At 41.7% G+C, this 17,178-nt stretch overlaps 1 protein-coding gene across 1 annotated transcript in view; it reads left to right on the plus strand.

The window, feature by feature from the left end:
• Positions 1-822: 822 nt before the first annotated feature.
• dnah5l (dynein, axonemal, heavy chain 5 like) overlaps positions 823-17,178 on the plus strand; it is a gene marked incomplete at its 5' end in the record, with an annotated part of 58,608 nt that continues 42,252 nt past the window's right edge. The window contains 26 exons of the mRNA XM_080855217.1: positions 823-1,114; positions 1,445-1,539; positions 2,049-2,237; positions 2,735-2,809; positions 3,015-3,101; positions 3,530-3,601; positions 3,859-3,960; positions 4,344-4,530; positions 5,045-5,210; positions 6,094-6,187; positions 6,488-6,586; positions 9,474-9,655; positions 10,297-10,416; positions 10,931-11,132; positions 11,389-11,484; positions 11,606-11,779; positions 12,066-12,155; positions 12,384-12,539; positions 13,295-13,434; positions 13,733-13,884; positions 14,285-14,492; positions 14,880-14,967; positions 15,083-15,206; positions 15,630-15,802; positions 16,354-16,446; positions 16,872-17,075. Of these exons, the coding sequence (XP_080711343.1) occupies positions 823-1,114; positions 1,445-1,539; positions 2,049-2,237; positions 2,735-2,809; positions 3,015-3,101; positions 3,530-3,601; positions 3,859-3,960; positions 4,344-4,530; positions 5,045-5,210; positions 6,094-6,187; positions 6,488-6,586; positions 9,474-9,655; positions 10,297-10,416; positions 10,931-11,132; positions 11,389-11,484; positions 11,606-11,779; positions 12,066-12,155; positions 12,384-12,539; positions 13,295-13,434; positions 13,733-13,884; positions 14,285-14,492; positions 14,880-14,967; positions 15,083-15,206; positions 15,630-15,802; positions 16,354-16,446; positions 16,872-17,075 (3,660 nt within the window). The remainder of the gene's footprint in view (positions 1,115-1,444; positions 1,540-2,048; positions 2,238-2,734; positions 2,810-3,014; positions 3,102-3,529; positions 3,602-3,858; positions 3,961-4,343; positions 4,531-5,044; positions 5,211-6,093; positions 6,188-6,487; positions 6,587-9,473; positions 9,656-10,296; positions 10,417-10,930; positions 11,133-11,388; positions 11,485-11,605; positions 11,780-12,065; positions 12,156-12,383; positions 12,540-13,294; positions 13,435-13,732; positions 13,885-14,284; positions 14,493-14,879; positions 14,968-15,082; positions 15,207-15,629; positions 15,803-16,353; positions 16,447-16,871; positions 17,076-17,178) is intronic.

The raw sequence follows: 17,178 nt of genomic DNA on the forward strand, positions 1-17,178 counted from the left end.
GTGCAGATGTGCACACACACATTTGTGTTTATTGTAAGCCATTTTTGTTCACAGCTTTGAATAAATAAATCATCATAAGTCACCATAACAACGTGTAAACATATTTCACTTTGAACATGTGATATGTTCCCGATCTCCATTGTTTCGGCTGATCCATTTGCCAGGGAAAGAAAGCTCAGGGTACAAGAGTTACCATGGAAACACCCAAACTTTGTCATGGAAGCGTGAGTCTGTGGTGTCAGCCTAATCTACTCTTGAGTTCTGCATTCTGGGGCATTCACATTGTGTAGAGGGCAACTGAGGAATCCCAATGCAAGGTGAGTGTGGTTGCACTAAACTTTACCCTGTTAGGACTTAGTTTGAACTCATGCATGACGGTGTGTGCTGGGGTGGCATGGTTTGATTTTGTGAAGGTTTTTTTTTTTACTGTCACCTAAAATCAAATGTAATTTCTAATGTTGTCGCAATCCTAATGTTACGTTGATAGGATTTAATTCAGTTGAAGAATTATGTATGCGGTATACACGGTTTAGGGCATATAGTTAACAGCTTTTTCGTGTGTTCTAGTATATACTAGTCTTTATTGTCATATTCTGCTCACTATATATTCTGGACCTTTCCTTAGTGTTCTTGATGTGGCCGTGAATGAGGGCATTGAGGATCTTTAACTAGGAAGTCAGATTCTATACATTTGCAGTTGTTTACATAGCAAACCAAATGAAAACTCCACTCCAGTGTATAAAGTGTCAAGAGTTATCTTGTCAAATTACTTTACATCACAGCCTGTCTGTGTAATAGACTGAAGCCATTTGGGTGTTGAACATGTCTGAGAATGGGAGTCTTCACCAAGGGATGGAGGAGCAGGCTTTATCCCCAAGTCAGAGTGATGAGCCTGGGGAGGAGGTGGCGTCGCGCTCCCCTGCCCAGCAGAGTCCGTATCAAGAGTTTGAGGCGGTAGGCTCGGAGGCAGAGAGGAGCGTGGGTCCTGGAGCCGAGGCGAAGCCAAACTCTCCCGGCCAGCTGGAGTCAGGCCCCGGTGAGGGGGGATACACAGACATCTCCACAGCTCAGGATGCGGCTGAAGTCCGTCCTCCACTCATCAGCATAAAAACAGGTTAGCCCTTGGAAGATGAATTATTAGAAATCGGAAATGCATGCAACTGTATATATTCTAAGAAGTCCAACAATTTGTATGTATTGAGGTTTAGATATTTGTCCATTGTGGCTTATATAAAAATGACAATAGGAGGAATATGACACAGGCAAAACGTCTGTCATTTGATGTTTTCAATTTGTCGTTCATGTTGAGTACTTAAGTATGCCAGAAGTGCCTCTGGTTGCTTTTAGTTTAGAATGTTTCCTAATGCAAATCAAACACTTGTAGAGGGGCTTTGAGTGACTCCAGAGAAGTGTGCTAATTTGTCTCCTCTTTAATGATTGACAGGTGTAAGTGGGCACAGAAGAATCGGGGGCCAGAAAGTCAAAAGCACCAATCACACATCCTCATCTGTCATCACCTCCCCTGTCTCCACGGCAGCGGTGAGGGATCGTTTACATTTGCATGATGATCAGGTCTTTCTTCAAAGCCATGCACAGAGCAGCTATGATATACATTTTTGCTAATCATTTCAGAAGCCTGTTGGCCTAAAGCGTAACCATAATGCTTTGATCATTTGTCACTGAATGAGAGAATACAACTTTGAAAGCTTTCTATCTCAACCAGTTTCTCTTTCTCTCTCTCTTTCTCTCTCACTTGTTTCCCACTCTTTGTGTGTGTGTGTCTGTGTGTTTGTTTGTTTGTGTGTTTGTTTGTGTGTTTGTGTGTTTGTGTGTGTGTGTGTTTGTTTGTGTGTATGTGATTGTGTGGGTGGGTGTGTGTATGTTTATGTAACTTGTGTGTGTATGTAACTAAAGAGTTGAATTGCCGGAGTAAATCTGTCACCTCTTGCCCATCTCTTCCCTCCTTCACCTCTGCCTCTCTCTCTCTCTCTCTCTCTCTCTCTCTCTCTCTCTCTCTCTCTCTCTCTCTCTCTCTCTCTCACTCCCAGGTATCTGGCAAGCGTTCAGTTGTGCTCTCCAACGAGGCCCGGAAGGAGATGGTCAAGCAGGCAAAAGCCTTGAAGGACGAGCGCCGGGCGGCCATCGACAGCCGCCACAAGTACCTCATCTCCAAAATAGCGGATGGCGTCAGTTTAGGGGAGGCTGAGGTGGAGGAGGCACTCGTTTCTGATGACAAGGTCAGCCTCCGAGACAAGCACCTCACCTCTCCACTTGATATCAAACACCCACTCTCAGGCACACTCTCCCACCATCAGGACATTAAGAGTCTCCAGTAGCTGCCATTAAATTGCAGTCCAGTTAGGAAGACCTCAGCGCAAGCCCTAATTATTCACTCCTATGCACTTTGATGCCCGTTGTTCACAGCTTCTGCTCCATCATTGCATCCTCTTGTTCTGATTCATTTATTTCCCGGTTGTAAAGCAGAAATCCCACCTGTCTAAACTAAAGGCCCAATTTTAAGTCCATACGTCGTGTTATGAATTAAATTGGCAAAACACACTGCACAGAGTAGTCCATAATGTAGTGAAAAACGTTCATGTGGAATGCAATGAATCAGTATGGTGTGCATGTCTCATCCCTTATGAAAACTAGCCCAGTCGGGTTTGGCTGGATACAAAGACACTGTGTGCATTTGCATACAAATGATTAACTCTGTTGTCCTCTACCATCACAGTTCAGCTTGATAGAAGAATTCTTTGCAGCCCATGGATCAAAGAGATTGCTCTTCTTCTATCAAGCAGCACCATCGGTAATGCGCTCGTATTGCATAACTCACCGACTACTGCACCAGATTCTTAATGCAATGTTTTGGACATTCCCATTGAAATGTCGCCTCAGGAGGCATTGCCTCTCTCATCTCTCTTTCTCTCTCTCTTCTCCCTATTTTGCATTTATCTGCCCCCCCCCCCCCTCTTGTCTTTCCTCCCTCTCTCCCTCTCTTTCTGTCTCATCAGTCTCAGTTGAATCGTCACTCCAACCCAGACACCATTAGCTCCACAACCAGCCAGAAGAAGCTTTTTATCACCACGGGGTCTGCGGAGGTAGACTGATCTGTTATGATCATGACCGACAGCATGTGTTTACCACTAGGATCCATTACTATGTATTTATTTGGTTCATTGAATGGCCCATACCAAGGAATTAAATGTTTTATAATCTGTGTCTGTATGCCAAACCATCTAATTGTTTTCATTCTTCTCTCAACTGTAACTGGCCTTGCCTGACTGTGTACAATATAATGCAATAGCCAAGAGGTGGCACCATCTACTTAGAAAAGCACTAGAACAAAAGTCACCAGTAGCAACCGGGGGGCTATAAAAGCATACCACCTCACCTTAGCAGATGTTTAGTTCTGTTTACCTTCCGGTGACCTGATATTGCATTGTGTATGTTGTATTTGTTGTCATGGAGACACACTGTGTTCACTGACCTGTGCCTAACTTGCTCTGGTTCTGTCAACTCACTACAGGGCCTGCTCGGGGTGTGTTTGTTTTTCCTGCGCAGCACCGAGAAGGCCATAACGACGGCCACTGTGTTCCAAGTCAGTCAGTTCAACCACACACAGACACACACAGACACACACAGACACACACACACACACACACACACACACACACACACACACACACACACACACACACACACACACACACACACACACACACACACACACACACACACACACAAACACACACACTCACACACATCTGATTTGCATGCCTCTGGCATTGGCATCTATTCGTTGCTCTGGGCCTTTCACACATCTAACAAATTAAACTACTTCTGACCCTTTTACAGGAGGTGAACTTTGGAATGCTTGACTGCACTGACGGGAACCTTTTGCACAGTTTTCAGAACCTTTTCTCACGAGTCATGTTGCCAGCTCTCAAGTCTCAAGAGGTAAACTTTTGACTCCACTGGTCCTCCGTCACTGAAGGGCGTACATTAATGGAGGACTGGAAGATACTGTATGTTTGTGTGTGTGTGTGTGTGTGTGTGTGTGTGTGTTTGTGTGTGTGTGTGTGTGTGTGTGTGTGTGTGTGTGTGTGTGTGTGTGTGTGTGTGTGTGTGTGTGTGTGTGTGTGTGTGTGTGTTGTGTTGTGTGTGTGTGTGTGTGTGTGTGTGTGTGTGTGTGTGTGTGTGAGTGTGTGTGTTTGATTGTGTGTGTTGTGTGCGTGTGTGTGAGGCTGCATACCAGTAATGTAATTATAAGACATTAATGCAGACTGTTGAGCTCACCAAAAACAAACAAAAGCTAAATTGCCAACCTTTCCAATCAACAGGACTGGGGTGCCATTAAAGATGGTCTGAAGAACGTCCACATTCAGGACTTCCTTAGTTCAGTGGATAGGTTTGTCTGCAGTCTCTCCTCCGCCCGACACAACATGGAGGGAAAGTTCCAGCTGAATGAGGTAGACTCCGCCCCGAGCCTGAGCAACCTCCAGGAACCAGCTGACTTCACAGCTGCAGGTAGAGGGTTCCTGACCACATCCTGATTGTAAACATCTTTTACTGGTACATAGTCTTGATATTAGTAATACAGGGACAGAGATGGCCTAATCATCTGTGGGGTGCCATTGTTGTAGACCTGAGGAAGAATTCATACAGATTTGTTTTGCACGTCTTACAGAGTGTACAAGGCACACAGATACCTCAGATAAAAATGTGAATGTAACAACTGTCTGGAATGAAACATGCTTAGTGTCTTCATTACATTGCTGGACTACAATTGTTTCTATTTGGCTCCTACTCCATCTTCCTCTGTTCCTCGGTAATTCTATGCTCATTATCTGCTCATTTTATAAAGCACTTTGAATTACCAAGGTCTATGAATTTTGCTTTTTAAATAAACTGGCCTTGCCTAGTTAAAGCTCTTCTCTTGATGGCATGTACCCTACTCATCCCTCCTCCTCCTCCTCCTCTTTCTCTTAATCTTTTTCCTCCTCCTCCTCCTCCTCCTCTTCCTCCTCTTCCTCTTCTCCAGCCGGGAACTCTGAGCTGGTGGAGCGGCTGGAGGCAGTGCTCCTTCACTGGGCGCAGCAGATCGAGCTGGTCCTGACTGAGAGCGAGCAGATGAGGAAGGAGGCGGATGACATCGGCCCCGCCGCCGAGCTGGAGTACTGGAAGAGCCGCATGACTACCTTCAACAGGTGCTCCATGTCACCTGCAGCCCCCCCCCCCAAGCACTACTGTACATACCCACACACAGATAAAACATCACCCTGGTGACAGATATAACTAATGTTCTACTTCATGGCTTCTTAGATATAGTGTTGCATAGCAAAGCATATTTGGTCCATTCTTTCAAATATATTGATACATACACACATATATATACAACATTCCCCCCAGCGTTCGGTCAAAATGATTGTTATATTTAGTAGTTGTTGAAGTAGTTGTACGTAGTCATAGTAATCTTCAAGTTATAGTGAAGTATGTATGTTGAAAGTCAGGCTTCATAATGTGGAAACCTTATATAATAATAATAATAATAATACCTTTTATTTATAACGCGCTTTTCAATGACCCAAAGCGCACAGTCATACCAGTGACGGAAGCGTGGCAACCAGACAGTTGTGTTGCACAGACAGTTGTGTTAGACAGACAGTTGTGTTAAACAGACAGTTGTGTTAGACAGACATTTGTACTTCATTTGTACTTCTCTCTTATGGCTTATGTGTTAGCTTTATGTTGTGCTGAAGGGCTTGCCATGTCATACCCTAAGTACAAATGCTTCAGCACAACTTTTCACCTAACTGAAAAACGTTATTATCCGGAGACTAGTGTGACACATTTTATGTAAATAACCCATTCCGTATAATTTTTTTTCATTGCAGCCAGTGGAATAAAACTGTACGGTCACATACACATTCCTCATATCTAAATCCGGCCTCCAGCTGAATTGAATGAATATTAAATTGAATATTGACTTTAGCCCTTGGCCATAGACATCGCCCTGACTTATTACCACTATCGTCACTGTCCTCAAAAAGCCTCCGTTGTGTCATCTGCACCCCCTCTCTGTGGTTGCAGCCTCTTGGAGGAGATAAAGAGGCCCCAGGTGAAGAAGGTTCTGGGCCTGCTGCAGGTGGCCAAGTCCAAAACCCTGAGACGATGGAAGGAACTGGTCAGGCTAATATCTCATCCTCCCTTTATGGTCCTAGGCCATTGTCTGATTATTTACAACCTGCATAGCTGTGAAAGACCACATTTAGCATTGAAATGGATGTGTTTTTGTAATACTGAGATTTATTCATTGGTTATACCAACTAGCACAATGACTGAGTAAAGAAATTCTCCTGGTCTATACGGGATCGTAGTTGCATCCTGTTAATTTGTGTTTACGTTTAACAAAGGAGACACACTTCATTTGTGCTGCTTATGGGTGTCATATTGATGCTAAATTTCTCTCTGATCTTTATCAAAGGATGGAAACATTACTGTTGTGGCCAATGAGGCAAAGGATAATGTCAAGTATCTTTACACGCTAGAGAAATTCTTCAGGCCTCTTGGAAAGTGCACTCCTGTAAGTTTTTTTTTTTTTGCACCTTTTTGAGACTTTGACTGAAAAGTGTGAAAACAAGATTCCTTGAAGCATGTTGTTGATCATATTGATCTGTCAGAGTATGCTCTTAAATACAACAGTATAACTATTTGGTATTTCTACATTGGATGGCAAATGTAATACACAGTATATATATATATATATATATTATGGTATGGCATGCCGTTCAGGAAATTAACATTTGAATATATATACAAAAGTCTGAATATATATATATACAAAAGTCTGAATATATATATATACAAAAGTCTGAATATATATACAAAAGTCTGAATATATATATATACTGTATATGGGCCATTCTACCGAATTCGTGTAATATGCAGTCCCTCGACAATAAAAACTATTTACAAAACAATTAGGTATTTAGGCATAGATATTTAATTAGAAAATGTTATGGTCTATATAAACCCAATGCATTACATGAGATAGTGATAAGCTAAATATATACAAAATCATCATTTATAGGGTACTTTCTATTGGGAAGTAGCTGTCCCCAACCCTGACATCTAAATTTCAATGCCTTTAAATAACACTTTTCAATTTTTTTAGATTTTTTTCAATGATTTCATTTCAAAGATCTTTATGATTGGGTTGAAACAGAACTTGGAATATTTAGATTTATTGTGGGTTTAATTTTTAAATCAATTTTCTATACTCAAAAAATCATGTCCCTAGTTTTCATGTCACTACCGAAACACAAGAGTTTTAGTCCATTGGCTGAGCCTGTGTTTTAGCCACGACTCTGCATTTTTGGCCATGCAGTGACACTGCATCTCTGACCCTCATGGTTGAATGGTAAGTAGCTAAATCCCATAGTTTTTGTATAAATGTGTTCCAAAGTCTGAAAATCGACGTGTAACCTTAAGAATTGTCACTACCGAAACGCATGTTTTCTTCAATTAAGTAAACCTTTTGGGGTTTCATGGAAAATCTTATGTTTGTATGTGTGTTCACCTCTTCAAAGATGTATTTGCATGCCGTGTGCTTGTTAGAATTCTTTATTTATGCTTAAAGTTAGCTAGAATTGTCACTACCGAAACAGTCACTACCGAAACATATGGTAGTGACCTGATGATTTCAGTAGTGACAAAATGAAATGGTAAGTAGTTCAATCCCATCATTTTTAAATAAATGTGTTGTGTGGACTAAAGGGCGGCCCAGAGCACCTTTTGGAAGATTTTGGGAGAGAAATGAACATCCATCCAACAGTGCAGTCACTACCGAAACACTGGATGTCACTACCGAAACAGTGCAGCACTACCGAAACACAGGATGTTTTGTAAAAAATTAAGTATATTGAGTAATCAACTAAATTGTTATGATACTGATTGGATTAATGTATGTTCAATTTCATCAATGAACAACTCTGGAATCAATATGATCAGTATTTTGCATTGTACAAAGAAATATTGCACTTAGATTTTGTTGAATTGTATAAATTGAACTTGAAAGTTTGGTAAAAAATTCATTTTTATGGATTTCATTGTAAAAACCTTCAAGAAATATTTGTAAAAATACTCTTCAGAGAAGGGAAGGAAACACAATCTGAACAGGTCAATAATAATACTTTTTTACTATAATAAATGTGATGTTTCGGTAGTGACAATTTTTGGAAGAGGAAAAACATTCCAACACATTCTGAAAATACAATATAAAAATTGACTGTTCTTTTACTAGATAAGTGTACTTTAGATATGGTCCAATATACATACGGACAAAGTTTTGGGAATAAAACATAAAAAAAATCAAAAAATTTCCGACCTGACTTTGCACCAATTCGGTAGAATGGCCCATATATATAAATATAATTCCATTGTGTTCATGCCTTGCTGCAAATATATACAGTATATTTAAGCAATAAGGTTCGGTTCGAGAGGCAGTACGGTATCGTCAATAATGTACTTGTTCGAGGGTGTTGTTAGGCCCGACGCGCAGCGGAGGGCTGGCAAACCCTCGAACAAGTACATTATTGACGATACCGTACTGACTGGAGTACCTTATTGCTTTTATAACACGGTTGCCAGCGACTTTATAAATATTAAGTAAAATTAAATTACAAGCAGTAAGCTTCAGCACAAAAAAGTTCTAGTCACCAAACATTGTGTATCGCATTTCAGTAGCCAAGAGAAAATAGTCCCCCTTTGTGTGGCTGTTGTTATGCAACAGACAAATAGCATTGGGAACTTCGATGATTAGCTAGATGATTGGCTAGAAGATCGACATTGATCTCGCACCATTTTGTTCATTCACATTGCTCATTTTACAAAGTTGCCATTAAAATAACAAAAACTACAATTGGACACTTTCAACTTTGTTAATATTTGTTTATATTGATTTGGTTATCGCCACTAACTCGCGTGTGAGAGCTACGTTATACTTATTAGCAGCGAGGCTAGCTAGCTAGCTACTATCTGTCTCAATGGGTTTTTGGTAGCAGTCACCTACAAATAATATTCAAGACTTTCAGTTAAGACTTACAATACTCTGCAACATTCGTGTAGCATAGAAACAACTAACCGAGTCAATGTAGACATAAAAAAGTCGTGTAGATGGCTTAATTCACATGGAACATTCCCCACTACATTGCCCACAACACGCCGCCATCTTGGTTCAGGTTTTTTTTGAGGGCGCACTGATATGGAACGCACAGGTAGATGAAAACAGGTGGTACAGTTACTATATCGTTGAATATAGCACACCCCGGAACTCACTCTCAGAATGGTGGATTCCATCTACCCTTGTTATAATTCCATCTACCCGAGTTATAACAATACATAATCTATCATTTAGAGATTTTCTGAGTTGGATCAACTTGTCTTGTATGTTGACCTAATTTCCCTATCAGACCAGTATGCTTGAACACATCCCCAACCTGATGAACAGCATCCGCATGATCCACAACGTGTCCCACTACTACAACACCTCAGAGCACATGACTTCCCTCTTCGTCAAGGTCACCAATCAGATGGTCACCACCAGCAAGGCCTACCTCAGCCAAGGGATGGCAAAGGTCTGGGACCTGGACAGGTAGTCACTGCTGTAAACACTCCGGACCATTTTGGTGTTGTTGTTGTAAGCTATAGAGCAGTCGAGGACATGCATTACTGTGCCATAAATCACAACGGTGTTTATCTACAACCAGATCACAGTTATGATTTTATGCCACAACAACAACACTCCCTGTTAAATTCTGTTGTTTAAGTAGCACATGTGTTTCTTTTTGATACAATTGAGCCTGGCCTTGACACCTTTCCTCGTATAGTATGTGTGGACTTCTGATTTGGCTTCAATTCAAGCAACCAATTACTGCTTCTGCTCAGCAGGTTTTATCGTTATGTTGTGGAGATTAATTTGAACAGGTCGCTGCCATCTTGACATTGCAATTTATTTTCTTGTACGAAAAGCACTGAATTATCAGGCACTAATGAAACCTGTCCTTACAGTTCAGCGCTCTTTGCATACAGAACATTCTGGAACATTCATGAATTCTCATTCAGTCTAGTGTGTTCCTTTTTGTACAACCGTGCCCTTATTAAGCGATGTGCCATCTGAACAGTAATGAGTAACACTTATCAGCTTTTCAAACCCCCCATGTGCATTTTTCGGACGTAATGTCTGGATGCTAATGAGACATTCAACAGACAACAGTGTTGCTCCATTGTGTTCAGAAAGGAACTCCTGGGGAGAATTGATGAGTGCTGCCAGCTCAACCAGGAGTACCAGCTATGCTTCCAGAGGGTGCGAGAGAAACTCAGGGAGAATCTTGTGAACAGACAGTTTGAATTCAGGTGAATAAAAATCAAAGCCTCCAGATCAAATCAGAATTTGTAACAGTGTTCTTGAAAACATTTTCCCCTGCCATTTCTAGAAGGTGTAGCAATAAAATGACCGCAAGGATAAACATGAACTTTAAATAACATTGAGTATTGAAACCTTCTCTGAATAGGCTCCACTTATTTATTGTGCACAGTTCCTAAAGTTTCAATTTAAATTCTATGTTTGTTTCTGTAAAGCACATTGAATTGCATTTAATGTACGAAATGTGCTATATAAATACATTTGCCTTGCCTTGCCTAAAGTAAAATGTTTCTTAAACAAGAGTACATTTACTGGAGTAAGTTTTTCATAGTTGTAAATACATTTACATTTGATCATTTTACATAATGCAATTATGTGCATGTACATAATTCATGTACAAGATTCAGTGTGGACTGTTGGAGCTGGTTCATCGGTTGATTGATTTGATGACACATAGAACCTTCCCACATTGACAAATGTGTCTGCTCCACATTGATCTGACAGTGAGAACTACATCTTTGGGAAGTTTGACACGTTCTGCAAGCGTCTGGAGAAGATAGCGGACGTGGCAGGCACACTGGAGGACCTGTCCTCTCTGCAGCACATCAAGGTGGAGGGCACAGAGAAGATTTATGTGCGCTACCAGACCATCGTGACCAGCATCAAGTCTAAGACCTACAATGTGCTCGACCATCGTAAATTAGAGGTGATGTTACTTACAGACAAAAATACAAAGCAGTGGTCAGAAAAGTGGACTTGGACTTTTAAACAAGTGCACTGAATGTGAATGAAAATATCAAAGTATTTTTTTTTTATTGCTGTTTGTGACTGTCTTTTATAGGAGACTCGTAGTTAGCTTCTTCTATACAGACTGATTATTTCTGTTACTGTGCTGCATCTGTTTGCACTACAGCCAGTCAGTCAAAAGGTGTTAACATTTCTGTGTCTGTCTTTGTCATCAGTTTGAAAATGACTACGCCGAGTTCAAACTTCAAATCCAAGGCTTGTTCCAGTCACTCCAGGCATTGTTAGATGCCTGGTTTGAGAAAAATCTTTCAGTGAGTGTTATTTTCCTAAAAGGAAGAGAGATTTTAAGTTCTCATCGGTATTCTGTGTGTATGCCTATATCCTCACCAAGAGAATGAATGATGGGATACGTTGGCTGTTTCTCTTCTGAAGGCGGAGCGAATGCTTGATCTGTTGGCCAAGTTTGAAAACGGGGTGGGCAAGCAACTGGACCTGACACTGAAGTACATGTTTGTTATACAACGTTACGGTCATGAACTGGAACAAGTGAGGAGGCTTTACCAGAAGCAGAGAGACAACCCTCCTGTCACTCGAAACATGCCCACAGTGAGTCATCACATCCAGTCCCAGATGACTGCACATATCATTGATCACATTCATGTGTAAAAAATAAAACACACACACACACACACAGAGACACACACACACACACACACACACACACACACACACGCACACACACACACACACACATTTTTTTCAAGTTTTATAAGATGATGAACTTATTTAAATATGTCTGTCTCTTTCTTATTTCCTGTTTAATTTCTTTCTTTCTTTAATTATTTTGTACTGCGCTAAATGCACACTATTTGTGTGTTGTTTTATCCTGAAGATTGCTGGAAAAATACTGTGGTCACGACAGCTCTTCAGGAAAATTGAATTACCAATGACTATGCTGAAAGACAAACTGGATGTACTAAAGGTATTACTTAATGGATTATGTGAGTGACTGCCTTGACATTTGTCATGCTGAGAACGAGAGGGCTGGCCATAAATGCACTTAGCACACAGAGCACCTAGACACGTCAAAATCATTTTTGTGCAGTTTTTGGACCCTTTGCACATTCTATAGCCTATCCCTCACATAATTTTGATTCTTATCCATCCGCCATGAAAACGTCTCTGACCTTCCCATGCTTACACATCAAAGGTCCCTGAGATGAGGAAAATTATCCGGGCCTACAACAAGATGGCCGCCGTTCTGTTGGAGTATGAGCTGCTCTACCACCGGGGCTGGGTGCAGGCTGTGGCGATGGGTCAGCATGGCCTCAGCGCCACCCTCCTCATCAGGCATCCACAAACCAAGGTTCCTTTGAGACTTAGGTCAACTTTACTTCATGAGCCTTGGTCAGCTTGATTATAATGCAGTGTTTTTATACCAGTGGCTAAAATTGAGATATTTTGCCACTAAGCCCTGCTATATATCAGTTTGTATGTCTTTTTATTCATATGCATGGAAACCAGACAAATAATCACTGTAGATGATAACCAACCCTACCCAAGCAATAGCACAACATGGCTATAATAGAGTAATGTATCTGTATGGGCTTAGTCTACACTTAAAGCCCAGAGGGATTGTGCTGATTGAGCACTTGATTGACGCGCTTACTTATTCCATGTAAAATAACGTTCAAACTTTGAATTCAAATTCACAGTTATGATACTTTATTTCTCACCACATAATCAAATCCATTAAAGTGGACAAACATCAGAACATGTACCTTAATTACACAAAGTAACAGACCTTTGGCGACACAATGAAGCGGTCAAAAAGCTATGTGTGCTCTCCCTCCGTCAAGCAACACCTGACAGCGGCATGGATGTTCCCACCTATATCGTGTGAACCCAATTAAGGTAGAGCGCCATCTAGTGTCCCAAATAAAATTAAAAACATGAACCCAATGGCTCCTACAGTATCTTTTTTCAAAACGTATGACATACGCATATGATATAATCATATTTTGTCTTTATTTAAAGGCATACTAGGAATAAATGTAACATTAGCTCTAACTAACTAAATGAAAGGAAACTGACTAAATAAATGTAATGTTTTCTTCCCAGGAGATCTTTGTCAATCTGGACCCTGTGGTGCTGGAGGTTCTGCAGGAGGTGAAGTGTATGAATAAGATGGGCTTCTCTGTGCCCAAGTCCATCCTGACTGTGTGTGCTAGGGAAGCCCAGCTCAAGGCCCAACAGAATACGTGAGTTGGCATGATCAGTCCAGTGAGAGAATACTCTTTTCTTGAATTTATGGAACTGAATTGAATTGAGCTGAACTAGTGGGTTGTGTGTAGCTGAACTGAATAGAGCTTTTATCTTTAGAGTTCAGTTGCAAAGTTGAGTTGAACTAAACTGAACTGTAGTACAACTCGATTAGTTTATACTGGAGTCGAGATGTAGTGTATTAAACTGTGTAGAATGTGAATGGAATCAACCCAAACTGAAGAGGCTGGAATTTAAATGGAACTGAATTGAGCTAAATATCAAAGTCCTTTCCAGTCTTCAGGAGTTGCTTGAGGACTTCCAGGTGTCTGTAGGCCAGATCCCTGCTCCTCTCCAGCCCGTCTTGCAGCCCTTCATCAGCCACGTGGAGGCGGCGCTCACACCCGGCCTCACCACCCTCTCCTGGAGCTCCCTCAACATAGACAGATGTGAGAGGAGAGAGCTTCCCTAAAGAACAGAATGATGATTTTAAATGGATGATTGAGACTGTGTTTGTGATATTTCATCTCAACAATGAAACAATGTGTGAATGTAGATTAGTAGTCATTATTACCGCATAACGTGCAAGATTCATTTTAAGTGTGAGTGCTTAGGAGATGCTTTTATCCAAAGCAACAGAGAGTATATTTAAACACAATATTTTAAAAAAAAGAATATTTTGAGTACCCATCCACGACAACCAATACTCAGAGTAGGAACTTACACAGTAAATGAGAATAATTTCACACCATTATTTGATTAATGAGTATTTGGAAACAGAATGACAGCAAAACAGATTGCAAAGTCAAATAGAGAGAGAATATGAGCAAATTCTTTCTCCTGCCTCAGTCCTCCAGGGTGTGTATGATGCTCTAGGCGAGCTGAAGCAGGTGGTGAAGGTCGCCTCGGACACGCTGGAGTGCCGTGTGGAGAGGGCCTTCCAGGACGTGGCCACCACACCCCTGCTGCCCCTGCCTGAGGACGAGCCCGTGCCCATCCACTCCTTCCAGAGCCAGGCAGAGAGTGCAGTCAGGGCAGCTGGACAAGAGCTGGCTGGGTGAGTTCACAGGCGGTCACACAGGTCTGGGGTCAGTTGTTCAGCCACGGTCGAAGTCTGCTTGGCCTCAAGTTGTCTCACTCTACCTGACCTCTGTGAGGGTGTCCATTACAGCTTCAAAAGCACTGCATATAAAGTACGCCAGCGGTTTTGTAAATTAAGCCTATATATGACTTTTTTAGTTTACTGCGTTGAAAGTACACTATGTGTTTTTTGTTGCCAAAAAAATGAAATGCCATGATACTCTAATAACAACATCTGATAACAAAGCAGTGTTTCTAAACATTTGCGTGCATTCTATGCATTTCGTTTTGGTTCTGATTTTTATCATTTTGATCAGCTTTTTTCATTGCCGGTGTTTATGTTTCTGAGTCACTTCCTCCATAGTCACAGTACACAAGCGGAGATGTCCATGCATGAGATGATCCACGAGCTCAAGAGAAAGATGAAGCCAGCAGAAACGGTCAACCTCGAGGTACTGGTACAACACTCAGCAGGCAGATTATCATTTATGTGTCATTTTAGGAATAGGCTTTGTAGTGTTACTGAAAAGAAACTAGTCACAGTGGACATTACTCTGGCATTTTTAGGGCTCTTTTGCGTGCCTGCACCCTGATGCCAAGCAGAAGACCCGATGCCAGGCCTGTTTGCCATGCCACTTTTACAACTTGATGGGCCACCTCTGCCAGAAGAACACTGAGGCTCTGGTTAGAGGTCAGACATTTTATAGATTTACCATCATTCATTTATTTTATTAGCATTCATGAAAAGTTTTATATAAATTAAATCTGTTGGTATGTTGCTCTCTCTTTCTAACTTTATGTTTGTTCTTCCAGCTGCCTGTGTCATTTTCTTTCTGTTTGTGTATCTGTGCATCTGTCTCTGTGGCTTTATCTGTTTATCCATCTAACTCTTCTTGGTTTGTATGTGAATGTGTGTGTGTGTGTGTGTGTGTGTGTGTGTGTGTGTGTGTGTGTGTGTGTGTGTGTGTGCGTGTGCGTGTGCGCGTGTGTGTGATTGTGTGTCTGTTTGTCTGTCCAGCCTTTTGTTTCAAGGCCCATTTATAACGGCCAGGATTTAGACTTGTTAATGGCTGCTGCTTAAAAAGATCTTTTAAATTGTACTCTCTATATAAAGCCACCAAGACGTCTCTGGATTCTCTGAGACGCCGTCTCCATGTGGCGAGCTCTAAGTACCAGTCGGCCTTCGCTCCGCTGGGTCGCACTGTCTCTCAAGTGCCTCTTTTCAAAGCCTCCATCCAGCTCGCCATCCCCAACATCGTCCTCAGGCCCAGCCTTGAGGACATTCAGGTAGTCCCAAACATACCTTCATTTAGCCTTACAAGGAAAGGCCAATCGCAGCATATTTGTGATATTTGTGGCTGATTGCAGTTTATTTTGGTGGTCATATCTGTTTATTTCTGGTCTTGTCAGAAGGGCTGCTGCTCTTTCTCCAAATAGCAGCATCAACGGTCATCATACTTGGGGCTCATTGATGCTTATTTTTGGTGGTGGTGGTTTGGTAGTTTATTTTTGGTGACAATTTTCTGAAATAGGCTGTTCTTTGTACAGATAGCAACAGGAAGGAACCATGCTCAACTGGATTACAGCCAGTTGCAGCTCATGTTTGGTGTTCAGATACTGCTGGTTATTTATAGTCACTATCCTACTTGTGCAAATATAAATAAGGGGTAATAAGAGTCAAAATATGTTACAGTAAACATTACTTCCCTCTTGTGATTTACTGTAATCGTGTGGTCATTGTGGAAACTTTATGGTAACCTCTAATGTGCATATGGTCTCTGTTGCAGTCTTATTTATAAACACTGACAACTCTCATATGGTCATCATGTCTTTTCTAGAGTATCCTCAATAAAGTTGTCAACACTGTGCTGTCCATGGCCAAAGACATCCCCCTGTGGGAATACTCACGTCTCCATCACAAACAACTGCAGGTACCCTTACCTCAAATCAGTTAAAGTTATCACTCTGGAGAGGTCAGTGGGCTCCTTATATCTGTAAAAATAGGTGTAAAAATTAATGGGACTAAAATTGTATTAAACATAAATCAGTTATATATTATTTAGTTTCAAACTTTGACTTAGAATGTAATTCATTCAACTCTCCAGTGATGGTTTTCTTAGCCGTAAATATGGTATATGATGGCCTCTGCTAAGGTTGCCATGACCGATGCATCGGTTGCATGCAACCTCTACATGAGACATGAGTGACTGTAACCCTATGTAATTTCACAGTGGGAAGGGGTCATTATCCTGTGCCAGATCCCATTGAAATGAATACTAAGAGCTTGCTTGGTTTGGCTGTGCTCTGATGCGGCTAACCTAACCTGACTGGAGCACATATTATTTCTCACCACTAGGTGGAGCAGCAGGCAGCGCGGGACCTGGGGGACGACGGGCCCGTCCCCAAGCAGATCACCCTGAAGCCACTGGACCGGCAGCTGGCTGAGCACAAGGACGTGACCAAGGCGGTGGTCCAGCTGAGCTCCCTTGTGTCCTCCCTGAAGGCGGATGCAGGGGACGTGCTGGGGGGCCTGGCCCACTTCTCCACCCTCTGGAGCCAGGTGCCCTTACAAACCACTCCCAGCTGGAGCTAGTCTCACACATGCTTTGCATAAGAGGCTTACGTATGCTTTTGGGCTGATATAATGTCTACTTCTCTGTTCA

This window comes from Sprattus sprattus, assembly GCF_963457725.1.
Source record: "Sprattus sprattus genome assembly, chromosome: 17".
NCBI lineage: Eukaryota > Metazoa > Chordata > Actinopteri > Clupeiformes > Clupeidae > Sprattus > Sprattus sprattus.